The 25,382-nt window shown below is 49.2% G+C and overlaps 2 protein-coding genes and 1 long non-coding RNA gene across 13 annotated transcripts in view; 1 reads left to right on the forward strand and 2 right to left on the reverse strand.

Annotated features, from left to right (window-relative positions):
* The first annotated feature begins 222 nt into the window (after positions 1 to 222).
* Positions 223 to 9,191, forward strand: LOC109387311 (uncharacterized). Its single transcript, XR_002124963.1, has 3 exons — positions 223 to 259; positions 7,835 to 8,015; positions 8,246 to 9,191. It is a non-coding gene; the product is annotated as an uncharacterized LOC109387311 (long non-coding RNA).
* CPNE9 (copine family member 9) lies at positions 1,834 to 20,933 on the reverse strand. Of its 10 annotated transcripts, XM_019651145.1 has the most exons (21): positions 20,706 to 20,933; positions 20,156 to 20,196; positions 19,991 to 20,037; positions 19,778 to 19,881; positions 19,283 to 19,319; positions 19,063 to 19,065; positions 18,735 to 18,811; positions 15,029 to 15,092; positions 14,809 to 14,912; positions 14,457 to 14,561; positions 12,993 to 13,034; positions 12,575 to 12,650; positions 12,411 to 12,464; positions 11,952 to 12,013; positions 11,202 to 11,248; positions 10,131 to 10,312; positions 9,732 to 9,859; positions 4,908 to 5,010; positions 4,259 to 4,316; positions 3,837 to 3,910; positions 1,834 to 2,230 (listed from the first exon to the last, which is right to left on the reverse strand). In XM_019651145.1, the coding sequence occupies exons 1-21, from the start codon at positions 20,771 to 20,773 to the stop codon at positions 2,051 to 2,053; spliced, it is 1,656 nt and encodes a 551-aa protein (XP_019506690.1). In that variant the 5' UTR covers positions 20,774 to 20,933; the 3' UTR covers positions 1,834 to 2,050. The 10 variants fall into 10 exon arrangements, with proteins under 10 accessions (XP_019506690.1, XP_019506691.1, XP_019506695.1 ...); XM_019651146.1 differs by lacking the exon at positions 19,063 to 19,065 and having other exon boundaries at positions 20,706 to 20,854; XM_019651150.1 differs by lacking the exons at positions 15,029 to 15,092; positions 19,778 to 19,881 and having other exon boundaries at positions 20,706 to 20,854.
* Positions 20,934 to 22,036: 1,103 nt separating this feature from the next.
* Positions 22,037 to 25,382, reverse strand: part of MTMR14 (myotubularin related protein 14) — a 46,583-nt gene continuing 43,237 nt past the window's right edge. For both annotated transcript variants that reach the window (XM_019651106.1, XM_019651105.1), the window contains one exon: positions 22,037 to 22,615. In XM_019651106.1, the coding sequence (XP_019506651.1) occupies positions 22,432 to 22,615 (184 nt within the window). In that variant the 3' untranslated portion in view covers positions 22,037 to 22,431. The remainder of the gene's footprint in view (positions 22,616 to 25,382) is intronic.

Genomic DNA, 25,382 nt, shown 5'->3' on the forward strand with positions numbered 1-25,382 from the left:
TCCTAGTAAGAATAGGGACTGAACGGAGGCAAAGGGTGGGGCTAAACTGAAGAGGGCCTCAGTAAAGAAAGGGCGGGGCTTTGGATGGGCCTGGAAAATGGAGCTGGGCTAGGGAGAAAGGATAGAACTGGGAAAAACGAGGCGAGGCTTGAAGGGGAGGGGCGGGGCTTGGATAAGGGAAGGGGGCGGGACTGGAGGGAAAGGGCGGGACCGAGTTAGGGACACCGGGGCGTGGCCGAAGGAAAGGGAAGAATCTTGGGTAAGTTAAAGGAGCGGGACTGGAATGAAAGTGTGGATCCGAAGGAAGGGGCCAGATCGGGAGAGGTGCAAAGGGTTGTTGGGGTGTGAAAGGGCTTGTGTACGGTAAAATGGGATTCAGATGCCTGGAACCCCGTAGGTTGGAGGGGAAAAGCATCATGGCTACAGGGATGCCGACTGGAAGATGGTTGAAAAGCAGACAGAACTGGTTTTAATGTGGCTGGGCCACTTAGTGGCTCTGTGAACTAGGGGAGGTTGTTAAATTCTCCCTACCTCAAATTCCTCATTTGTAAAGTGAATCTCCAAAGCTTTATTGTTAGTTCATGGGGGCCTTGGAGAGCTTAGGTTGCAGAGCGAGAGAGTTGTTCAACAATGCTTGTCGCTGAGCTTCTCCAGTTTTGCCATCAAGGAAGAGCGTGAAAGGGTATTCCATGGTTCTGGAACAAAGCCCAAAGAATCTGGGAGCTTCACTTTTATCTTAATGCATACTTTGCACTTGACACACTATAATGTATGTTTCCATATACAATGTCTTACAAAAAAATCTTTTTTTATAAAGATTTTTTTTATTGGGGAATTGGGGGAGGGGAACAGCGTTGGGGAATCAGGGAAGGGGAACAGACAGGTAGACAAATTGCTGTTTTGTTCTTCAGTCTAGTTGTGGAGGATGTCGCTTCACTGGCCCATGTTGTTATGATCTTTGTGCTCTTCCCAGGTAAGGCAATTGGTCACCGGTCATTGGTCGGCCGCTCACAGCAGCTCTCACCTGCTGCTGGCCGCTCACGCTGGCTGCCAGCCACTCAATAGCTCACGGCTACCCACTGCAGTCCTGCTGCAGCCTACGCCGTCGCCGGCGACTCACAGCAGCCCAGCTCCAGGTCTAGCTGTTGTTCATCATCTTAGCTGTAGAGGGTGCAGCGTCACTGGCTCTCAATGTGGGATCCGAATCGCAGCCCTGCTGCTCAGAGCTGGTGCTCCCAAGCGAGCTCTTAACCAGCTGAGCCACTCGGCTGGCCCCCAAAAAACACCTTAATAAAATTTACACTCGAGGAAGATATTTGCTAGTTAAGATCTTGGGATCTGGAGTCAAACTGATGAGTTCTCTTCAACAAGTGACTTCATCTCTCTGACACTGTTTCCCTGTGTGTAAAATGAATATATAGTGCCTACTTCACAGGATTGTTGTGAGGATTAAATAAAATGATGCTTATAAGTCACTTAGCATAGTGTGTGATATGTAGTGAATACTCAAAATATTAGCTATCTTTTATTATCCTCACTCAAAAAAAGAATGGGTCAGAGCAGAGACATACAGAATCATCTTAAAGTCAACTGCTTTTGAGGTCAGGAACTCCTGACCTCATGGCCTCTCAAAAAAAAGCACACACACACACACACAGTTTTACTTATCGTTTCTGAAAGTGTTTAAAGAATGTCTCAGGAAACGATCGGATGAATATGTATTACGATGGAGATGAATCCTAGCTGAAGCCATCCTTGCTACCCCTCCTCCTCTTGGTGTGGTGCCAGGTCCTCGGTCCCCCGTCTCCCTCCCCAAGACCAATGAGACAGTGGTGGAGTAAAGATCAGCTTTATTATTGGCATGAAGGCAGGGAGGTGTTGAGAGTGCCAGGCCCTTCTGTGGGTGAAGGGGCACAGGGCTTGACCAGTCAGCACTGATCCTCCAAGCTGGCCTCCCAATGAGTTCCAGGGCTCCAGATGCCTCTGGCTTTCAGCAGAAGCAGTGGGTGGGCATGTGGGCAGATTGTTAGGCATTGGATAAGTAGACTCCTCAGGGCTGCTCAGGAGCTGGGGTCGGGCTGGAGTTGGCAGGGGGTCGAGGCTGGATGTCCCTGGTGCGCATATAGGACAGCAGCTGCTCCGGGATCTCTGCCAGCACGTCCTTGGCTAGTCGAGCCATGCTCAGCACCTGGTTCCCTGATCGGTCGACATAGTCTCGGAATGGGACAAACTGGGACAGGCACAGATAATCAAGTATGAGTGGTGGCCAAGAGAGAGGGGAGTGGAGGAGGGGGGCAGTAGGGAGGCTTCCTCTATGACCCCCTAACATTTCTTTACAAATATCACACTGTCTCCCTCCACTTACCTTGGACAGTTCTCTACATTTGCTTTCTTTCTACCCACTTTCCCCCTCACCCCCCACCCTCTATTTACCCTCAACCCACTTCAGTTTGGCTTCATGCAGTTTACTGAAGTGGCTTTTGCTAATGTTGTCAACAGCCCCAATGTACCCCAGTCAGTCCAGCGGGCAGTAATTGTCAGTCCTCATTTTTCTTCTCTTCAGCTTTCCATTATGACATTTGACCATAGTCTTCCTGGACACATCCCCACTCCTGACACACCACTCTCCGCTGAATTTTCTCCTACCTTTCCGGATGCTCCCTTTCCCTCCTCCCCTATTCCTCTGGGTCTACCTGATCTCTAAACTGGTACACTTCAGTAACTTTAAAAACTGTTCCCTGATGACTCCCAAGTTTATATATCCATCCCTAGCCTCTTTTTTAAGGTCCAGAACCACATACTTAGTTGCCTGTATCACATCTCCATTCAGTTGTCTTACATATCTCAAACCCAATGTGTTCACAACTGAATTCTAGCCATTCCTGCCAAATCTGCTCCTCCTTCAGCTTTCCCTTTCCCAATAAATGGGACTCTCACTCACCAGTTGCCCAAGCCAGAAAACTGAGAGTCATCCTTGAAGTCCCCCTCACTCTCCATCACCATTTAATTAAGTCATCAAGTCTTGCAAAATGTTTCTTAAATAATCATTTGAACCTGCTTCTTCTACCCTCACTGCTTCCATTCCCATCCAGATTCCTATCATCTCCCCTCTACTACTTCAAAGGTTTCTTCACTAATGGGGCTACCTGCCTTCTCTCTCACTCTGCTTCAGTCCACCCTCCATGAAGCAGAGATCCTCTTAAAATGAAATTCTGACCATCTCACTCCCCTATGTAAAATCTTTCAAGAGCTTTTCAATTCTTTTAGAATAAAACCCCAAATGTTCACCATGACTGACAAGGCCTTGGCTCCCCCTTTCTCTCATTTGCTGTGATCCTGCTACCCTGGCGTCTTGCCTTTTCCAGGATTGGGCCAATTCTTCTGAGCCTCAGGGCCTTCTCATGTGCTGCTCCACTGCCTATAATGCTTATACCCTCCTTTAAGGTTTAGCTCAAATGTCATTTCCTCATGAAACCTTCCCTGACTACCCTACCTAAGACAGGTCCCTGATATAGGCTTTCATAGTGGCATTTGCTGTTCTCTGGAGCACTTGTCACAAGTTAGTGAGATCTTTAGCTGTGTGGTTATTACTGGTTGCCTCCACTAGAGGGCAGGGGCCTTGGGGATCTCCTATACTATGAATCAATCCACAATGGCTGCAGCAACCTGCCCCTTTCTCACAAAGATTTTGTTCAACGAATGCAGGAAGGCTGAAAGAGTGAGGGGGAGAAAGGTAGGTGATTAAGAAGGCAGTAAGGTAGAGTGGCTGCCAACTTGGTGTCTCCTTCCCACCATGCCTTTCAGCTCCATGACTTCCTCTCCCTGGCCAGGTCTACCTGAACGATGTCCCGCTCTGCGTAGCGTCCTCTCGAGGATACGCGAACATCATCACCATCCAATTCTTCCATTGCTGCAGAAAAGACACCCCTCAGCTGATTGGCCTCTCCCACATCAACCCATGCTTCCCCCCTCCCTCTTAGTCCCACTTCGAAGTCATGAGAATGCCTAATGGTTATATCAAAAGTCCTCCAATTATTAGGCATTATTATGGAGTTACTATGCTTTCCCACACATTCCATCCTGGGAATCCCTCGGTTATGATGAGGAAACAGGTTCAGAAAAGGTCTGTGACCTTTTGGTCAAGGTTCAACACAGGCATCCATCCTATCTTTTTTGTGAGGTAGGCCTGGGTGCCCATGTTCTCCCCTGTTTTCCCCAGTTCTTGGTCCCACTCATGGACAACCCCCATCCTACTCACCCTCAAACATGGCTGGTCCCACACCAACAATAATGATAGACATGGGCAGTGAGGAGGCCTGTGAGGGAAAGAGGGTGAATGGCTGTGGTGAGCAGCTACAAGGGAGGTAACTGTTGAGAGACAATTCTCCGTGCATGTGTCCCATTTTTGTACACCTTGCAAACAGAGGCACTGATTCCCTTTGTCCAGACTATCTATTCAAGAATGCCTGCATATCAAACAGCTTTGAAAGATATAGTATCTTCCTTTAGAAAAGGGCAGGTTTGTTTATTGTCCAGTATGATAAAATGTCTTACACTGGAACAAAGGGCAGGCATGCTTACTGCCCATTATAAAAGATTTGGGTTCCCTAAGTTTAGGGGGTTTGTGTCCTATAATGCAATCGACTGTGAGTGCAGGTGTTATCTGGCCCTCTTCACATCATCTTGTGGGAACTGGGACTTAGAGAATCAGAGAAAATGCTGATCCTCAAGCTACTGCTATTGCTGGGAATAACAAAGTCCTTTGTCTCTGATTCACTAGTCTTGTATCTTCTGCCAGCATCCATGAAACTGGCTAACTTGTTAGCTTGCAAGTTGGATAAAATCTGAACCCCTTCACAGCTGTTAACAGTGACCTCTCCCGGCCAAACCCTCCTCCCCAGACTCACACTGACAATGGCCTCCTTAGTCTGTGTCATGTCAGAGATGACCCCATCGGTGATGATAAGCAGAACATAGTACTGGGAACCATCAGAGATCTTTGCTGCAGCCCTGGGTGAGAGGCCAAGAGAAGAATCCAGCTGAAAGCCCAGAGAAGCCAAAGGAAACACCCCACCCCTGGCTCTTCTACAGCCAGTGTGTAAGCAGCAGGCAAGGACTGGAGCTTCTGAAGTTCATGCTCCTTCCCCAGACCTGCCTCCCCCTGCCTGCCATCATTTCAGTAACATTTATGGAGCCCTTACTATGTTAGGTTCTGTGTTAGGCACTGAAGGTACACCATGATAAAAAGAACAAATCTATCCAACCCTCTCAAGGGAGGCAGACATTGATCCAAGGATCACTGAACTAGGTATAAAGTCACACTTGTGCCAAGTGCTATGATAGAAAGGGACACTGCTATGACAGTGTATAGTAGGGGATCCTGACATAGTTCGGGAGGTCAGTGGAGGCTTCTTTAAGGAAACAATGTTTGAGGATGAAGGAGAGGCTAAGCGAAGGGGAGATCATTCCAGGCAGAGGGAACAGCATGGACAAAGGTCCTGTGACACGACCGAAGGAGTCCACCCTGTCTGGAGCCCAGAAAGTGAGGGAGGCAGAGTTAACCATGTGGCTGAGGTGGACAGGAGCCAGACCACACAGGGTTTTGTCAGCTCCTGGAAAGATTTTGGCATTTATTTAAAAGCAAGACCAAAGTCTGAAGGCCTCCTTTGTTCCCTCTCTCACCTATTTCTTCTCTCTCCCTTCTCCCTTCTGCTGACCATATCCTATTGCCTGGGCTGCTGGGTCCTCAGGCAGTCTAACGGCTGTTCCCAGAACTTCTTTTCCTTCTCTCGCCATCAACCTTTGAATCCAAGATTTTTCCATCTGGAAAGGACCTCAGAAGACATTAACTCCAGTCCCCTCATTTTATTTATTTAAGAAAAACAAGACCTTGAGAAAGCACAAAGGCCATGGTAGACCCTGGTCTCTGACTTCGTCTCAAGCTTTAGGTGGGTTAGAAAGGATGGAGCTCTATTATCCAATAAAGTAGTTCCTAGCCACATGTGGCTGTTGAAATTTAAATGAACTAGAATGAAACATTCAGTTCCTTGTTCACCCTAGCTACATTTCAAGTGCTCAATATCCATAAATGGCTGATGGCTATATCACAGATATAGACCATTTCCATCACTGCAGTAAGTTCTATTTACCGTGCTAGCATTTAAGCTTGATATTTTAAAAAATCAGAGGAAAGCATGGTGAGAGTGGAGAATTCAAATAGCTATGGCTCAGTTGGCCCAGGGCCTAGAGTGGGATTGGGTCAGCATCGTCGTAGCCGCCCCGGTTCCCTTCCTGAATTCTGGCCACAGCATCTTCAAAGGCCTGGACTGGTACCATTCTCTGTCACTCTCTCATTTTACAAATAGTGATTGCACGCCTGCTATGTGTCAGGCACCAAGCTCGGTGCTGAGCATGCAGCAGAGAATAGGATTTGTTCTGGGGGTGATGGTTGCTCACACCATTAAGATGTATTGAGGTTAGGGATTTGAGGACAAGGCATCTAACCTAAGACTTGCAAAATGAGTAAGAGGTGGGGGTGGGGGGTTGGAGGGATGGGAAGGTAAAAGGAAAATGGTTCCAGAGAGAGGGTTTGCATGTGCAAATCAAGAGAGAACGTGTTCTAGATGGCACATGTAGGACAATAGAAGTGAGATGAGGCTGGTACAGTGGGTGATGGCCCACTCATGAAGGGATTTGTGAGCCAGGGGCACTGGGGGGACAGGGAAGGGTTTTGGGACATGGGAGGTACAACTTTGGCATTCCTGTAGATACCTGGCATTACCAAGGCCATTTAGATCTGGAGATGGGTGACTGGCTGGGGGACTCCAGTCTGTGCCCCACCTAGCTATTGGGTGGGAAAAAATGAAGAGTCATGTGATCATTAAAATCACAGCTGCAGGGCCGGCTGAGTGGCGCATTGGTTAAGAGCTGGCTTGGGACACCAGCTCTGTGAAGCAGGGCCCTGGTTCGGATCCCACGTGAGGGCCAGTGACACTGCCCTCTACAGCTAAGATGGTGAACAACAGCTCGACCTGGAGCTGGGCTGCCATGAGTCACCGGCTACGGCGTTGGCTGCAGCCCTTGCTGCAGTGGGCTGCCATAAGCTACCATGTGTGGCCAGCAGCTAGTGTGAGCAGCTGGCAGCCGATGTGAGCTGCCAAGAACCGCTATGAGCGGCCATCCAGAGGCCGGTGACCAATCTGCCTCACCTGGGAAGAGTGCAATGAAAATACCAACATGGGCCAGTGAAGTGACTTCCTCCACAACTAGACAGAAGAACAAAAGGACAGCAACTTGTCTGTTCCCCTTCCCCAGATTCCCCAGCACTGTTCCCCTCCCCCAATTCCCCAATTAAAAAAAAAAAATCACAGCTGCACACTTGACATACATGACCTAGTTTAATCCTTACCACCATTGTATGAGGTAGGCACATTTTTTATTCCTATTTTTAAAATGAGAAAACTGAAGTTCAGCAACATTAAGTAGCATGCCCAAGGGATGGTGAAGCCATGTTCCAAGCCCATGCTTGACCAACTGAGCCTAAAGCCTGAACTCTTGATGCCTTCACTCTCCATTCCCAGCTGCTCTTTGGATACTCCTCCAGTCCAAATACACCAGGCTGGTCCTAGTATATTGTTCACTGTTTCCTGAGCTTGCCCCATCATGCCTGTGTTCTTTTCACATGCGGTTCCTTCTGCCAGGCCTACTCTCCTCCTTTCACTGATAAAGTCCATCTTGCCCTCTAGACCCAGCCGTGCAGTCCCCTGCATGAGCAGGCCATCTTGGGTTTCTCAGATGAGGTTGCACACTCCCCTCTTCTTCCCCTGTCTTCTAGGATACCGCCCACCGAGATGGGCTGCCTGCCCTTTCAAATGGATTCTCACATCCCTGAGGGTACCAGCTTGTGTGTCCAGGGGGACCCCAGGCCACAGAATGCCCGGAGCCTCCATTCTACTGTACCATCTTGTGGATAAAGCTAGATGACTCTAAGTGCACTTAAGACACATCAAATTAAAGTAAGCACAGACACAGTGTGAGAAGAGTGTAAAATTTGCAAAAATTTTAAAGTTAAAATATGGGGACTTCAAAGACATTTTCAGTCTGGCTGCTTTCAGCTGTGCCCCCCAGCTTCCCGTGAGGGAAGCAGTCGCTTGCCTTTGCTGACAGGTGACTTGCTGGAAAAGTCTGGGAAGCTCTGGCCTCCAGAAGGTAATGATTTATTTATATTTCTGTCTCTTGCACCAAGGCGGGAGCTCCCAAGGGCAGAGACCAGATCTGATTCATCTGTGAGCCTCCAGTGGCCCAGCAGAGAACTGAGCACACAGCGGATGCCCTTGGAATAGTAATAACGGTAATAATAGCAACAGTAATAGCTAATACCTACAGCACTGAGGATATGGCAGGCACTGCTCTAAGTGCTTGACATGTATTAATCTAGTTAGTCCTCACCACAGCCCTATGATGTGGATATTATTGCCCCCATTTTACAACTGAGTCAACAGGCACAGGGAGGTTAAAAGCCTTGCCCCAAGTCACAAAGCTCGTGAGTGGTAGAGCGGGTGTATTCGCTTAGCTAGTCTGGCTCCACATCCCACATTCATGTTACAGTGCCCATTTAACTGAATGTTTATTAAATGAATGAATGAATGAATCAGTGAACTTGCTCAAGACCATATTTAAGAAGTCTGTTTAATAACAGCAAAAGAATATGCTCCGGCTCCAATATTAAGTGAAAACATCAGCAGTGAAATATTACACGTAATTTGACTGCAATTAGGGGTGCATAAGGAAAAGACTGTCAAGAACAAGTATATTCCACAATCCCACAAGCACTATTCTGGGTGATTTCTGATTTCATTTCTCTATCCTTGAAATTTTCTACATTAAAGAAACTATTATCCTTATCATGAATTAGAAAAGAAACAAATCTTTATTATGGAAAATGGAAGTCTATGGACAGGCTTATAAATCTCCCTGAAATCCTTCCACTTTTGTTCTTTTTTTGTTTCATCTTTTTACTTTCAAGCTTTCTGTTTTAGTTGGGTCTCTTCTATTTAGCATATAGTACAGTTTATTTTTTTTATTCAATCAGATCATTTTTTTCTTTTAGTGGGCGAGCTTATCCAATTTATAGTTGTCATTTTATTTTATTTGCATTTAAAAAATAAATTTGATATGTGATCTGGGTTTTCTTTATTTTGTATATTTTTATTCTGAAACTTTGGAGTTAATTTTCTACCATTTATTGAGCACTTACTATGGGCCAGACTCTGTTCTAATAATTCTTCCATTGTTACCTAATTTTAACATCTCAATAACCCTATAAAGAAGGTGCTATTTTTATCTATTACACCCATTTACAGGGATGAAATGGGGGCTTAGAGAGGCTAAATTGCTTAAGGTCACATGGTGAGCGAGTGGTGGAGCCAGGGTCACTCCCAGATCTGATGCCAAATCTTGTGACTTATCTGTTGTGCTATAGGCCTTTCCATCTTCCCCAAACTTGAGGCTCGGGTTGTTCTCAGGGAATGGGGCTAAGGTAGTTTGTTGATTTCCTCTCTAACCCAGAATAAGACATTATGTAAACCTCTTTATATCACAGCCGGGCCAACACAAACTTTTACTCTCTCCCCAAAGCCCAAGTTCACCCAAGAGTGGTCCTGACTATCCCTGGGAAGTCAGTCCTGTCTGGGTCCCCTCATTCCCCCCTAACCTTCACCCAGTTCTCTTACCTGGCTACCTGGTTGATGACAGGAGCAAAGTAGGTGGGCCCATAGAGCTGCACTGTGCGCAAGCTCTGGAAGTAGCTCTCCAGGACGCCTTCAATGCCCACACAGTTGGGGTCCTCATCATTGTTGTTCTGTTAGGGAAGATGCCCCGCTGCGCTGAGCCCATGCAGGGTAAGCCCAGGAGTGCTCTGATCCCAGCTTCCTCCTTCCCTTATCCATCACTCTCTTTCATGCTCCCCTCCAAACTCCTGCCCTGCTCCCCTCCCTGCTCTCCTACCCTATCATAGCTTCCTGCTTCGTGCAGGTCCATGACCCTTAGAAGAAATGTAAATGGGAGAAATTGGTCAACTTGGGTGGGCCAGATGCCAGGGCATGGGGTGTAGGCTCTGGCCCATACCATACCAGGGGGAACTGATGGGAGATCCGTCCCTCTGGGGGCAGCTTGGCCCCAAAGCCGTAGGCCGGGAAGAGCTTGTCACTGTCATAGTCCTGGATGATTTCTCCTACTGCCTTGAGGGCCATGGCATAGGCGCTGAGCTGGTAGGGACTCATGTAGTGGAGGGAGGTGGGCTGCAGGGGGTTCCCTGTAGGGACACAGGAGCCCCAGCCTCATGGTCACCTTGCTCATCCATCAATTTACCTGCCTATCCATGTATGCATCCATCCACCTACTCATTTATCTACACTTTACTCATGTACTTCCTCATTATTTTACCCAATCATCCATATGTTCATTTATCCAGCTATCTCCCCACCAACCCTTATATTTATCCACCAATTTATCGCCTACCCATATATCCATTCATTCATCCACTGGCATAAATCCATCTTTCAATCTATCTATCCATTTCTGTCCATTTACTTATCCATCCATCCGTCCGTCCACCCATCCGCCTGCCATTTCTCTTCCTTTCCCATCTATCCATATAGCCATAATCTTTTGTCCACCCACCCATCTACCTCTATCCATTCCATTCATTCACTTGTCTGCCTATCCTTATATGGAGCTATCCACCTGTCCACTCATTCATTCCCCATCTACTTACCTGTTGTTTCCCCAATTTAAACATCTGTCCATTTGTCCACCCACATACCCATCCATGCATCCTATTGTACTCACTCATCAATCCATCTACTCTCTTTTTGTTCATCTATCTACCCACCCAGTCATTACTCACAACGCATTCATCTCTCTTTATACCCCTACTCTCTCCCGTCCATTCATTTACTCATTCACTTCTTGAGCTATCCTTACAACTTCCTCTTACCCACCTATTTCCCTGTACTTCCTACCTACCCTTACACCCAATAATCTCCCCCCAACACTCCTGCTCCAGTACCAGCCTGGTTGGGCTTTGCCTCAAGCCTAGGCTCCCTGGGTAAATGAACTCTTATCCCTAGCTTGGGATCCAGGCCAATCCCTAAGGACTTTCTTAGACTTCATCCACACCCCATTCCCCTTCTGTGCCTCACCATTGGAAGCTGTGAAGTCAATGGCTACTGTGAAGTTCAGCTGTGTCCTGTCAGAGAAGTAGATGGATTGAGAAGTGAGGGACTAATAGTTATACCAGGATTTCTCAAACCCTAGAGTGCATATGAGTCACCTGGGGATCATGCTGAACTGTGGATTCAGATCTGGATGGTCTGGGTGGAACCTGAGATTCTACATTTCTAACAAATGCCCAAGTAATGCTGATGGTCCACAGAGCACATTTTGGGTAGCAGAATTAAATGCCTACTGTGACAAGTGTATTATATGTAATTTAACCTAATCTTTACTGTAGCCCTGGAGTAGTAATTAACATCTCCATTTTACACAGGAGAAAAGTGAGGATCAGAGAAGCAAAGTATCTTTCCCAGGTTTGCCTGCCTCCACTGAACCAAGCAGAATGTCCCTGTAGTCAGCTTGGCTCATCCCTCTCATGGCTTCTCCCTCTTGCCTGGCCATAACTTTTGTCTGGGTCCCAGTCAGGTTACTGGGGCCATCTTTGAAGACCACTGGTCTGGCATCTTCTCGGGGTACGGAAAACTAGGGATGAAGCCCCAGGAAGAGAAGTAAGATGGGCAACACTATGCATTTTACAGAGTACTTTATAGTTTGCCGAGTGCTCCAAAGTTTACCTCCATGATCTCATTGGACCCTGATCATTCATAATAAGAAAACTAAGGCTCAGGCCTGGGAGGAACTCATTGTTTTAGCCCAGAGCTTGGCCTGTGACTCACCCTCCCTTGATGTAATCCACAAAAGTGAATTCAGAGTCCACAGAAAAGGAGAGCAGCGTCACCTGTGGGACAGAAAAGGCAGCCCTGCTACTTTGGAAAGGGCAGTTGTGGTGGCAGAAGGAAAAGAGGCATGTGATGCCACCTCCTGCCCTGCCCTGTCCAATTCTGAAAAAGGCAGAAAGGGGGAGATGTCAGAAACATTTGGAATTCAAAAAGTATATTAAATTGGGAAATACACTTAGGTTTCTAAAAAAAACTATGCAAAAGAGTAAACATCAAAAAATTTCCATAAGTAAGAAAAAAAAAGGAAAAACTTAAAATGGTGCCACCTTGTGCTCAACATTACTAATCCAAGTAATCTGTGCCCACAGCCTTCCTGTACCCCTAACATTTGTCATGCTATGTCAGTGCGATAGAAACAGAAAGATCCAGGAAGCTGGAGCTCCCGGGAGCACTCACAGTTCCCGAGTTGACGTATTTCTTCTTCTTACATTTCTTCCGAGGGTTAAGTACCTGAGTGAAGAAGGTAACAGTGATGGTGGGAAACAGGAAGGGAGCTACAGACTGAGCACACGGGGGTGGAGGGAGGACCTGGGCAACCTGGGCAGGGCTGGAGCTCTCACCTCATACACTGTGAACTGGTTCTGGGCCTTGCTCAGCTCCCGGTAGCTGGTGGTGAACTCTCCAATGAAGTCATGGCTGCAACGAGGAGGCCAGGGGTGGGTGAGCAGCAGCTGCTGCTGGCTTAGAGCCAGCGCTAAAACCAGCCTTTTATTCTCACTATCCCTTGCCTCTACTTGGGCTGCAGAGGCACTGGGACTGGGGCCAGAAGAGGGGCCAATCTAAGGCGAAGAGACGGGAAGAGACAGTGTACCAGAGAGACCACTGAGGGGATCAATTGTATCCAAGGTCCTGGCATCTTTCATCACCCTTCCTGGCTCCCAAAGCCACTTTGGGGTTCCTAGAGAATGTACTACATATTATAGGGGACTCTTTGGGTTAGGTACAGGAGAAGGCAGTACCCTGTGGGGGCAGTTCTACCTTCCATCCCGGTCCCAGTCGTATACATCAATCTTCACTGTTCTGAAATGCAGAAGATAAACACAGGCTGAGTGTGTATGATAAATCCTAGAGACATCCCCATCCCTTAACTATACACAATCATCCTCCCATCCACCCATCAGTCCTTCCATCAATCTTCTTCCCATTTGTCCATCCATCCTATCTATTCATTCATCAGCCCATGCACATACCCAACCATCTACTGACACTACCACTAACATGCTACTACTGCTATTTGTACCACTATTGCTATTCTTTTACCATTTACTGAGTCTGACTATATATGTTTCAAGCATTGTCCTCAGTACATACACAAATTGTCTCATTTACTTTAACAACCACCTGATAAAGTACTATTATTCTTATTTTTGGATAAGGAAACTGAGGTTACAAAAAAAACAGCTACTTGACTAAGGACCATAAATAGTACGTGACTGAGCTGAGATTTAAACTCAGACATCCAGGTTCCAAAGACCTTGTTCTTAACTACTATGCCTAAGTCATCCCCATATGTCCATCTATTTATGTGGCAGTCCATTCAACCATCTGTCCATCCATCTAGCCACCCATTTATTTACCCATACATTTGCCAGTCCAATTACCCATTCATCCCTATCCTTGTCTACCATCTAACTAAACATCCAGCCATTCCTTGACTCACTGATGCATGCAAGCATCCATCTGTCCATTCATCTATCCAACCAAACACCCAGATACCTGATACCTGTCCATCTGATATTCCATTCATCTACATAACCATCCATTTGTGTCCATCTATCCTCACTGTCCATTTATTAGTTCATATGGTCAGCCTATCCATATACTTTACACTCATCCATCAACTAATCCATCTATCCATTTACTGTCCATTCATCTGTCTATCCATCAATCTATTGTCACTCTACCTATTTATCCTCCTACTTTTTCAATCATCCCTCTACCTCTCCAGCCATCCACCAATCTCTCACATACCCATCCATTCATTTATACATTTACTCATCCATCCATTCACTAATCCATCCCTCATCTGTCCATCCACTAATCTACCCATCAGTCCACATATCTGTTCATATGTCCACATATCTACCCCCTCTACCTACCCACCAATCTTCTTATACACCCATCCATATACCCATCCATCCATTCACCAGTTTATCCATCCATCTGACCATCCATTCATGTATCTGTTCATTTATTTATCCTTCCATCCATCCATCCATCCATCCATCCATCCATCCATCCATCCATCCATCCATCCATCCACCTATCCATTCACGTGGCTATCTATCTGCTTCCCCATCCACCTATCTCCATGCTCGAAACTCTGTCTCACTGAGCAGGATCCTCTAACACTATTATGACACTTCCGCCATCATTCTGGGGCCCAGGAACCCCCCTCTCATGCCCTTGTCCCCTTATTCCCTAGCTTATGGTTAAGCAGACCTATCATAGTCTCCATTGCACAGTGCCCGCACAGGGATGCTGAAGGGCTGCCACACTGGGTTCAGTGTATTTTTCACAACCTCTGTCTTGTGGCAGATGGTGAACCTGGAGGGGAGCAAGAAGATTGGAACCAACCTTTGGGGTAGGACTGAGCCCAGAGACAGGGCCTGATACTCTTGGACATTCCTGGGATTCTCCTACTTGTTAAGCACATATTGTGTGCTGCCTTGAGTGAATTCTGGACTCAGGTCCTGGTGGAGCCTAAGATGCCCCACACCCAGCCTAAGAGCTCTAATGGGCCCATGGTCACAGTGGGGCAGGCGGGATACTACGGGAGAAGACAGTGACTCACGTGCCATCCTCATTGCTCCTATAGAACACAAGAAAGGGGTCTGATTTCCCAAAGAAGTCCTTCTTGTCCAGCTTGTTTGCACACAGCTGCATGGTAGCAATGTCCTAGGGATGAAGTTAGGCTGTTGACACTCAGATTTCCCATAGCCTCAGAAGGCCCACTAAAGGGAGTTTAGGGAGAGTAGGGAGCCTCCTGGGTCTAGCAGGTGGCCCTTACTGACCCGACAATTGCTAAGCTCCTCTGCGGTCAGCAATATGGTCCCACACTTCTTGCCTGGTACACCCCTGGAAGCAGAAAAAGCCTCTTTGTGAGGGGAGAGAGTAGGCAACAAGGATTGGGGTGGCCAATCAGGGATTGGGTGAACCAAGGGATTCAATTGCCATTTACTGACAGTCCCCTGAGTGTGTCCCCTTCTGTCCTGGGTGGCTCTTGGTGGGAAAGGGCCTAACTTTGGGGAGGGTTCTATAGTCTAGAAGGATGGGGTTAATGTTGCCTAGGGGGATATTTCATCATGGTAGCATGGGATAGACATAGGATTTAGAGTCCTGGGCAAGTTATTTCCCCTTTCTTTGGGCTGTAGCTTTCTATTCTGTGAAATGGGAATCATGCCCAGTCTCAGGGCTGCAAAGAGATCTGAATGTATGCATGGAAGGAAAAGTGTTATAGATTTGAAGGTGGCTATATTTCTCAACGCAGACCCTGGTATCTACTATATGCCAGGCACTGTGCTAGGTATGAATTGGCCAGTTGGCCCTCTCCAGCTCTGCTAGACCCTGCCCTAGGGGAGCTTCCAGGGGAAAGTGGGATGTCAAAGCCAATAGGCAAATGGAGTGTGATGTGGCCGTCCTGAATGAGGGAGAGGAATGTCTATCTAGACCTGGGGCAAAAGACTAGTTTGTTAGGTCAATGAGGCTGTGCTTTCTGAAGACTGTGAGGAGTAAAATAAAAAAGACAAGGGAAGCCTTACCTCCTCCTGACCCATGTGCAAGAAGGGTGCATACCAGGACACCCATCCCCAACTTGCCTTGGGTCTCCAAGAAGTCAGGGACCTTGTAGATATGGGCCTGTGAACCCTGAGGTCCCCAAAAGGGATCCAAAGTGTGGCAGAGAGAAAGCTAGGTCAGGGGTGTCCTGGGTTCAAGTCTGACTCCCAACTTGCTATATGATTTTCCCCATCTTTAAAATGAGAATGTTGAACCATTTCTTTGGCTCCTTCGATTTCTGACTCTTTGTGCTTTAAAAAAAGACAAGTGTGATGAGTACAGGGACTCTACCTGTACGTCCAAGACAAAGTCACTGATCCTACTGCCTTCTCACTGTTCACCTCTGTAGTGTTCTCCCTCATTTCCTCACCCATGTGAATTCCAGTCAGTGATTATAATAATGACCACCTTGCATCCTACCCCTTTTCCTTTGCCCTTCTCTTACTTTGATATACTTATTTGGCTGAACCACAGCCCTAGTTAAATCCAATTCTCTGCCTAACCCATACTGCACCTATGCACCTGAATATGGCCAGAGGGAAATGCTGCATTTCTAGAATTTCTAAACCACCACCATGCTAACTGGTCTCTTTCTAAATGCATGGCCGCAAAGAGGGCCCTTAATCATACCGTACATCTCAAATCCCTTCGCTCTTCAGCTCTGCTAGATAGCAGTTTCACTCCTCCTCCTCTCTCCTCAGACCTGAAAAGCCTCCTCCCCCATCCTCACGCTCAGCCAATCACCTTGTTTCCTACTTCACTGACAAAACTGAAGCAACCAGAAGAGAATGTCCACAGACAACACCACCACTCCTCCCCTGCCTCCAGTACCTTCACCCACACAACTGTGTCTTCCTACTGTTGCAATAAATGACTACCCATGTGCCTATTTGTCCCTCCACTGTGTGCTACATTCCACACCCTCTTGCCTACACAGGACATCACTCTAGCAATCCCTTCTCCCTCTTTTAGTTATGTCAATGTTTCAGTCTCTACCAGGTCATTCCCATTAACAGACAAATGTGGCATAATTTTTCTCATTAAAAAATTACAAAACTATTCTTGACCTCACTTTCCTTTACAGCCACCTTTCCTTTTCTCCTCTCTCCTTTGCAGCAAAACGCCATGAAATATTCCTTGACTCCCATTCCTGTCTTCATTCTTTTCTAAACCTCTCCAACTGTCACCCCCACCTCTCCTTCTAAACTTGTCAGAGTCACCAGTGACCTCCATCTTGTTAAATCTAATGGACAATTCCCGGTCCTCACCTGACTTGACCTGCAGCAGCATCTGACATGGTTGGTCACTCTCTCCTCCTTGATGCTCATCCTTCACTTTTCTTCCAGGACAACACCACCTTCTCTTGATTCTCCTCCTACTTCATGAATGTTCCTTCTTATGTCTCTTTTTTTAGTTCTAGTTCCTGGAGTCTCACTCTCTCCTCACTGCCTTGACAAGCTCATCTAGTCTCATGGCCTTAAAGGGCCTCTAAGACTCATGTATCTTATTGCACATTTGACATGTCCACTAGGATGTCTAATAAAAATTATGAAATTCAACAAGTCAGACTGAACTCCTGATTGAATCCACCCCCCCCTACCCCCAAATTACTCCTCCCTCACTTAAAAAAAAGGGCAGGAACCTTTGTTTTGTTCACCATTACAACCTAAGCCCCTTGAAGAATGGCTGACATAGAGTATATATATTTTACCATCTCAGTTATGGCAACTCTATCCTTCCTATTGCTCAGGCCAAAGGCCTTGATGTCATCTTTATACTCCTCTTTTCCTCTCACATCCATACTCAATCTGTCAGGAATCTGTTGGCTCCACCTTCAGGATATATACAGAATCTGACCACTTCTCCCCTCCTTCACTGGTACCACCCTGGATTACTGTAATTGCCTTCCAGTTGGTTCTCTGCTTCTACCTTTGTCCACTGAAGGTTTATTCTAAATCAGCAGTCAGCACCATCCTTTGAAAGCATATTCATCAGATCATGTCACTTCTCTGCTCAGAACCCTCCAGTGACTCCCATCTCAGAGTAAAAGCTCAAGTCCTTACAGTGGCTCCAAGGCCCTGTGAATTCTCCAACCTCACCTCCTCCTGTCCTTACCCCTTGCTCACCTGGCTCAAGCCACACTGGCATCTTGCTGATCTTTGAATGTATGAGGCTTTTGTACTGGCAGTTTCCTCTGCGTGGGACTTTCCTCCTCCAGATATATTTGCATGGCTCACTCCCTTACTTCCTTCAGGTCATTGCTCTGAAGTTACCTTTCCAAGAGGCCTACTTAACCACTTTGTTGAATATTGCAACTCCCACCCACCCAGCATTTCCAATCCCCCTTAATTCTGCTCTACTTTACCTTTCCCCCCATGGCACTTAATGTCTTCTAATATATTACATAATTTACTTATTTATTATGCCTTTTTTGTACCCCTCCCTCCATTCTATAGCATAAGCTTCCTGAGGACAGGAACCTTTGTTTTGTTTACCATTACAACCTAAGCCCCTTGAAGCGTGGCTGACATAGAGTATATGCCCAGTAATATTTGTGGAATGGATAAATCCCTGGTGCCTAGCACAAGGTAAGGCGCACAAAACATGCTTATAAATATTTAGTGAGTAATGGAAATTCTAGAGGACTTGATTAAGTGAGGGGAAGCCTCCTGGAAGAGGAGGGCTTGGAAACGGACCTTAAAGGTTGAATCAGGCTTAGGAAAAAGTGAGGTAAGAAAGAGACAGAGATGGCAAGTCAGGCCTGAGACCGACTTGAGCAAAACCCTGGAGATTGTGCAGTTCCCGGCAAGGGTAATAGGAGCCATTGAAGGCTCCTGGCCATAGGGAATCCCAGCCTCCAGTACTATGGGGTCAGCAGCGTCTTTGAGAGGAGAATTTGGAGGCACCCATCCTTCCCCCCTTGCCCCTTCCAGTTCAGCTCACGTGAGGGATCGTTCTACGCGGCTGCCCTGACCTCCGATCACCTCTCCCAGGGCCAGGAACGCTTGTCCCAGGAAATCCTGCACCGGGACATGGAATCAGCGAAACCAGGAGGGGCTGGGACCAGCCCAGCCCTGGTGATCAGCCCAGCTCAGGTACAACGACCAGGGTATTCCCAGGCGGCGGGACGTCACTGGAGGAGGAGCGGGAGGGGAGTCCCTCGGCAAGCTCCTCTTCTAGGTCCTGCCATTTACTTTAAGCTGCTCTCCAGGATGCCATCCCAACCCTCACCTCCACCCTCTTCACCCTGCCCAGCCCGGTTCAGCCTCACCTTCTGCGGGTCCCAGCAGCGGCCGAGAAGAAAGAGGAGCAGTGAGTGAGAGGAGCAGTGAGTGGGAAGCCGAGGCAGGAGCAGGAGAGGAGGGCCGGGAGGGTGGGTTGGGGCCAAAGAAGGTGGAGTGGGGTTGAGGGTGTAGGAGGGTTCCAAGGAGGATCGTTTAACACCCTGAGCGCCACCTGTGTGCCCAGCCCGCAAGGGGACGCTCGCTCACCGGTTTGGAGATGTTGGTTTTGGAGTCGACGTTGTACCTGAAAAGAGTGGAAGCAGCGTGGGGCGGGGCTGGTGGGAGACAGCCTGGAAAAGCGTTCGGGTTTCGAGTCCTAGTTAAAATTGTGGGTTGGCAAAGGGGGGTGGCTTGGGCCCGAATTCAACCTGGGTCTCCTGTGGGACGGGAGTCAGGGTCAGAGAGGGTCAGAGAGGGCGAGGCCAAGTCTAGGGCATGCTGGGGGGGGGCGGGGAAATATGGTGGGCGGGACTTAGACGGAGGCGGAGCTAAATAACACAGTTGTGGGCAGAACTAGGCAGGGCCAAGTTGGACTTGGGGGCGGAGCTAACACTAGAGTGGAGCTCTTTAGAGTGGGACCAAACTGGGCCTGGGGGAGGAGCCTGCCCAGGAGGCCAGGTGGGGGCGGGGGCTGGGCCAGCCAGAATTTCAAGAGGATCCAGGTCGGGGGCGGTCCAAGCCAGAATTCTGGGCGCGGCTCACACATCGAAGCGCAGATTTTGCTTTTCTTCAAAGAAATAGTCAAGGACGAATTTGCGCACGAAGTCAGGGTTCAGCGTATTGTCGATCACCTCGGTCCGTCCGAACTGGATTGGGGTGGTGGGGGGCGTGCCGGGAGTCAGCGCGGGATCTGCAAGGGGGCAGGTGATTCCCGGGGGGGGGGCAGCTCTGGGCTGGGAGAAGACTCAGACTCACCTCCCGCCACTCCTGGCTGGCCCGGCTCTGCGTGTAAAGCACCACCACTGCAGGCGGGAGCGGGGGCGGGGAGGGAAGGATGTCAGGTCGGTCCGCACCCCCTCCCCGCTCCTCAGTCGCGCCCGCACACCAAGTTCCCCCTCACTCCGCCCTGGTGCCGCCTACTGGGGTCGGACTTGGAAAAGGTGTCGAGGTCCAGCAGGTTCCTAGAGAAAGTGAGAGACAGACGGACAGAGGGTAGGTCATTCTGAAGCCCACCGCCTCGACTCTGCCCCGAGTTGGGTACCCGAGAGACGCACGGGACTCAAACTGCACCTCCCTCTCCCATTACTACATCCAGCTGGGGGTCCTCGATGTTAGCATCCTGGACAGCACCGGAAGTCTTAGCCCAAGGACCGTGTCCCTGCGGACTGGACGCCTATGCGTCCCCACTGTCTCCAGGAGCCCAGGAAAGAGGGTTAGCCCCAGAACTTTGTCTACCTGGGGCCCAGATCCTACTGGATCCCAGAGACCCACCCCTTGAATCAGCAGGCTGAGTGAGCCGTCCTTTGCGGGTTGGGCTGTTCAAGGAAACCCCCTCTCCGAACCCACCAGGGTCTCCCGGCAGTCTTCATCCGAGATTTTCCGGCCCCGGATGCTTCTTCCCCCGAGGTTGAGCCCCGGAGCCGGCTGGGGCTAGGGCAGTGCCTAAACCCTCCTCAGCTGGCCTGCTCACCTGCAGGATACGGTAATTTCAATCTTGGTGGCCGGGACGCTGCGCTCAGAGGCTCCGCTGAGAGACATGGCTGGTCGGGTGGCCGGAGCCGCAGGAGGCTAGGGGCGGCGGCAGCGGCGGGGTCGGCCCATGTGCCGCCGCGGCGGCGGCTGCACTCCCTCCAGCCCTGCGTGCTCTCCAGCCGCACACGCCTTGACTGTGGCCGCCGGCGGCAGCGACTCCAGATGGCAACACAGCCCCGCCCAGCCCTGCGGGTGGCCCCCGCCCCGTTGGAGCAGCCTCCGGAACCTTATCCAGACCCCAACTCCAACCCAATCTTGTGAGTCCTTCCAGCGCATTTCTCTGGGGCAAAACCCAAGCCCCCGAGAGCTGTCCGCGGTGCTGAAGAGTTTGGGGCGCCTGGTGAGCGAGGGGGACGTTTCTTCTTCCAGAGCCTTCCCTCAACACTCTGCTTCTCCCCTTTCCCACTCCCGCCCTGCCTAAGTCTCTGAATAGGAAGAGTTACACATTTGTTCTCATTAGCTGTGTGACCTTGGGTAAGTTACTCAGTATCTCTGTGGCTCAGTCTCCTCCTTGGTAGAAAGGCCATGACAACACCTACTTGTGCTGTTGTAAAATTTTGTCGAGACAATCCATGGAAAGGACTGAGCGCAGGGGATTGTACATAGTAAGTTCACAAGAATTGTTCATTGGTATTGTTTCCTTCAAGGAATTTGCACCAATGATCTCTTTTGTGTTTATACTCGGAGCTCAGTGAATGGTGGCTGTTAACACTATGCAAAGCCCTTTGCCCAGACCTTTGAACCTTCATGACTTCATGGTGCACTCTGTGAGGATGCAACCCACGCTAGGTCACGCTGTATGTAGATGAGTGGTGGTCACCCAGATCCACCCTCCCCACACAAACTACTGCTTCCAAAGCCCCAGAAGCCAGTACCTCCACCATAGGCAGGGGCTGCAGGTCACCTGTACCAGAACTGTGCGATGTGCAGAACTTGTTAAAAATGAAGACCCCACCCCCATTCCCAGCTAAATGAAGATCTCAGCAACCCCAAGTCTAAATTTCAGGCAGCCCTGGGAATCTGCGTGGAGAAACAGGTGACTAAGGCCCACTCAGGCATGAGGACCACTGTTCCCACAACAGCCTGTCCCCATCGCACTGAGGAGACTATCAGGGCTCAGGAGTCCAGGTACACTTGTCTCGCTTACTTCCTGCTTCATCTGCCACTCCCCCCCACCCCATACCCCTTCTTCCACCACAATGGACAGTAAGAACCTTCCAAATAACTCCAATCCACAAAGACAGCAACAAAATGAGGATGTCAGAGAGCTGCTGTTCCAAAAGACTTTGATTTTATTTTATCTGTGTCAAACCACCTGTTCTCAGTGCAGGTGACCCCCTCCTCCCCAGGAAACAAGACTGGAATGGGGGTGTCTTTCGTGAAGTCTCAGCCTCCACAAGGCCTGAGAAACCCCACAGTTCTGAGAGTTGGCGGGAATCCTGGCAGAGAGTAGGGTGAGTGGGAGGCAGTGACGAGGGATGGTGGTCACCAGCCAGGGGTTGGAGAACTGTGTCCTTGACCCTGCTTGGCTTTGGGCTGCCATCTGCATGATGGAGAAGGGGGAGTGAGGTTTCCCCCGACTGTGAAGCACTCCTTGGCTGGGCATGGCTTTGATTCCGCTCAGGGCTCAGGTGAGAGAAGGAAACTGTCGTGGATTGGCTGCTTCATAAGGTGCTGCTGCCGGTGCCCCGGAGTCCGACACCACGGACAAACTGCTCCAGTAGGCCCCCAATGGCACCGGAGGGACTGGGGGCTGCTGCCCGAAGCCCCACTGTGCTGCTGTATGCAGCCAAGAAGATTGAGCGCACCTCCTGCAGCCGAGTCTCCCGCTCACTCAGGGCTACAAGCCTATGGTGAGGGAGAGAGAAAAAACAATGAATGCATTACCTTGGGGCAGGATCCAAGATCCTCACTCTCAAGCCACAATGCTATCTTTCTGTCTTCACTAGCACAAGGCCAGCACCTGTCCTGTGTTCACACTACCCTTGTGGTCCAGGCCCCCGATATGTGACCCCATTTCCCTCTTAAACCATTCCTCTCGGTTCTCAGGCTACTGTTCCTTATGCAGCACTGGCCTGACTTTTCCATGGGAAACCACCATCTCTGTGACGGAGGAGCGGGAAGCTAAGCAGGAGGGGAGTTTGCGCCAATAGCTGCTGGCTTCCATTCCTTATTAAGAACAAGTTGAGGCACACGTCTTACACTTAACTGTAAGGAGAGGCCCCAACATCAGGAATCAGGTCTTGGCTGCCCAAAGGCCTCAGCTTTCTGGAGGCCAGGACCTGGAGCATTCTGGGAGAAAGCTCTGGGCAGTGACCTGGAGAGGCCAGGGCCTTCACCAGAAACCCCTGAGGCTCTCACTACACCTTCAGTCACTGTGGTCCCCAGGTAAACAGCTAGGAGAGTGCTGGCTCTTCCAGCAGGATTCCTGTTCTGATTCTGCTTTTCCTTCCCTGACCTCTACAAGCGCTGAGCGCAGATGGAAGATAGGAAGCCCCTCTTCTCTTCTTGGCCTGGACCTACAAGTCGAGAAGGGGAACAAGTAACATGAAAACAGGCTCATCAATGCATGAATTCCATGAGGCTGTTGGACACCTGGAAGGATTCTTTATTAATGGAGAGGCCTGAAGTGCCAGTCACACCCAGCCTCTGGACTAAAAGATATGCAGTCTAGGGGTGGGAAGGATGTGGAATCAGAGGAAAGGTCAGGAATGCACACGCTGTTCCCTCCAACTGTCCCCCTGGAGGGGGGTGAGATGAGCCCTCCTGTTCCTATCCACCTAAGCACCAAGACTAGCCCTGACCACCAACTTACTCTAGCATGTTCTGAAGAGACCACTCCCTGGCTAATCCCCTCCTGGGAATTTGTCAGAAGCAATAGAAATGTCCGTAATTTCCAAGCCGAAATGACTTGCAACCCAGGGCCTGGGAACAGATGGAGGTGTAAGGATAAATGACAGTTCTGGGTAAGTATGAAAACAGACCTAGGGAAAGTAGACTGGTGCAGTGATGTGTGTGTGGGGGAGAGCGATAAGAAGACAGAAGCAGCGGGCTCTAGGGCAAAAGAAAGTCAAATAGCTCTCGCAGCAGCACTAAGAAAACGGAGCTGACGCTGGATTCCTGCAGTACGGTGAACAACTCCAAAGCCCCTCCTGGCACTGGCGAGAGGTGCATGGTCCTAGATCTTCTTTACTGTCTTAGGTTTCACAAAGACTGGAGGCCATGTGTGCACCTGCAGCTTTTCCTTAGAGCATCTAACTAGGAGAAATTCAGATTAGTAGTTTGTATTTACAGGGAACATCCAAAGGGCCATACGAGTACATTCGCACTGCCCCCTATTTCTGGGAAGCAGAGGGAAAGCGATCACAACCTATTTAGAGACAAGAAAACTGGAGCCCAGAGAGGATATGTGATCCACTTGACACACAGCAGGCAATGAGTAGGCAGGGAATGGAGCTACCATAGTGCCATTTCCTCTCAGGAGATGAGCTGATAGGCTCAGAGAAGTCAAGGCTGACACCCCAAGACACAGCTGGTGAGCAGAGTAGCTAGGATCAGGATTAAACGTCTCTGACAAAGTCCAAGCACTGAACTCACATACTATGTGATCTCACCAGGAAACGCTGACCCCACCCCCACCCTGTAGTCTTGGGGGGCCTGAGATCATGTAGAGCGTATCATCTGGGAGCCATCAGAACCAACCAGAATTCTAAGCTAGGAGCTCAGGAAGCTGCTCAAGGTATAAACTAGGATCTGGGGCTGGAGTTGCCCATTTCAGTGGCTAATGCTAGGTAAATGAGGTGTGTTATCAAGCAGGGGCAGAGATGTCTGTTTCCTCCAGAAATAGCTCTTAAGCCAATATGGTTGAAGCAGTCGAGTCCCTACAGAAAGGTGAAACTGTCGTTTTTAATCCTTCAAAAATCTAAGATAGGGATCTTGTTTCTGGCTTAAGGGCCTGGCTATAGAGGCTGTGCCAGGCACCAGTGGCCTCTGAAGCCCTTGGGCTACTCCCAGCTGCAGGGCAGAGCCTGTGAGCACCATCCTGGAATCCCAAAGTCTAGCCCCTGCCGGCCCTCATCAGGATCCTTCTCAACTCCCCAGCGCAACTTTCCTCCAACCTGTCAGTACTGTGGATGGGTATGAGCTAGATTCTGGTGGTGGGGGTGAATCCCCAGCACCTGAAGTTCATCCAGTCCATGGTGGGGAGGTAAAGGCCCTCAGGCAGCCACAGCAAGGAGCAGGCCACCAGCGCCTCTCCTCCTGCCCGACACCCTCCCCTCTGACATCCGTGAAGCCGCAGAGGTAGCCACTCAAGCAGATGTACTACAAGAGCTGGAAGCCCAGTACAGGAGACTTGGAGGGAGATGCTTTTATAGACTTGGGTTTAGTATTGCCATCAAATTTTCTTTCCTGACCAGAGGCAAAAGCAGAAGACAAAAGTGGCGAGGGGACGGCCAGGAACCCTTAGTTCTGCTGGGGAAGAACACAGCCCTTGGCTAACCCAGCTCCATTCTGGCTTTGGTCTCCACCATACACCTACCTCCACTACCCCACTGTTCTGCTTTCAAAGGATTCTCCTGTCAGGCAAAGCCTTGGACAGAAATAGAATCTTCTA

The sequence above is a fragment of the Hipposideros armiger genome, unplaced genomic scaffold (assembly GCF_001890085.2).
Source record: "Hipposideros armiger isolate ML-2016 unplaced genomic scaffold, ASM189008v1 scaffold_152, whole genome shotgun sequence".
Classification (NCBI taxonomy): domain Eukaryota; kingdom Metazoa; phylum Chordata; class Mammalia; order Chiroptera; family Hipposideridae; genus Hipposideros; species Hipposideros armiger.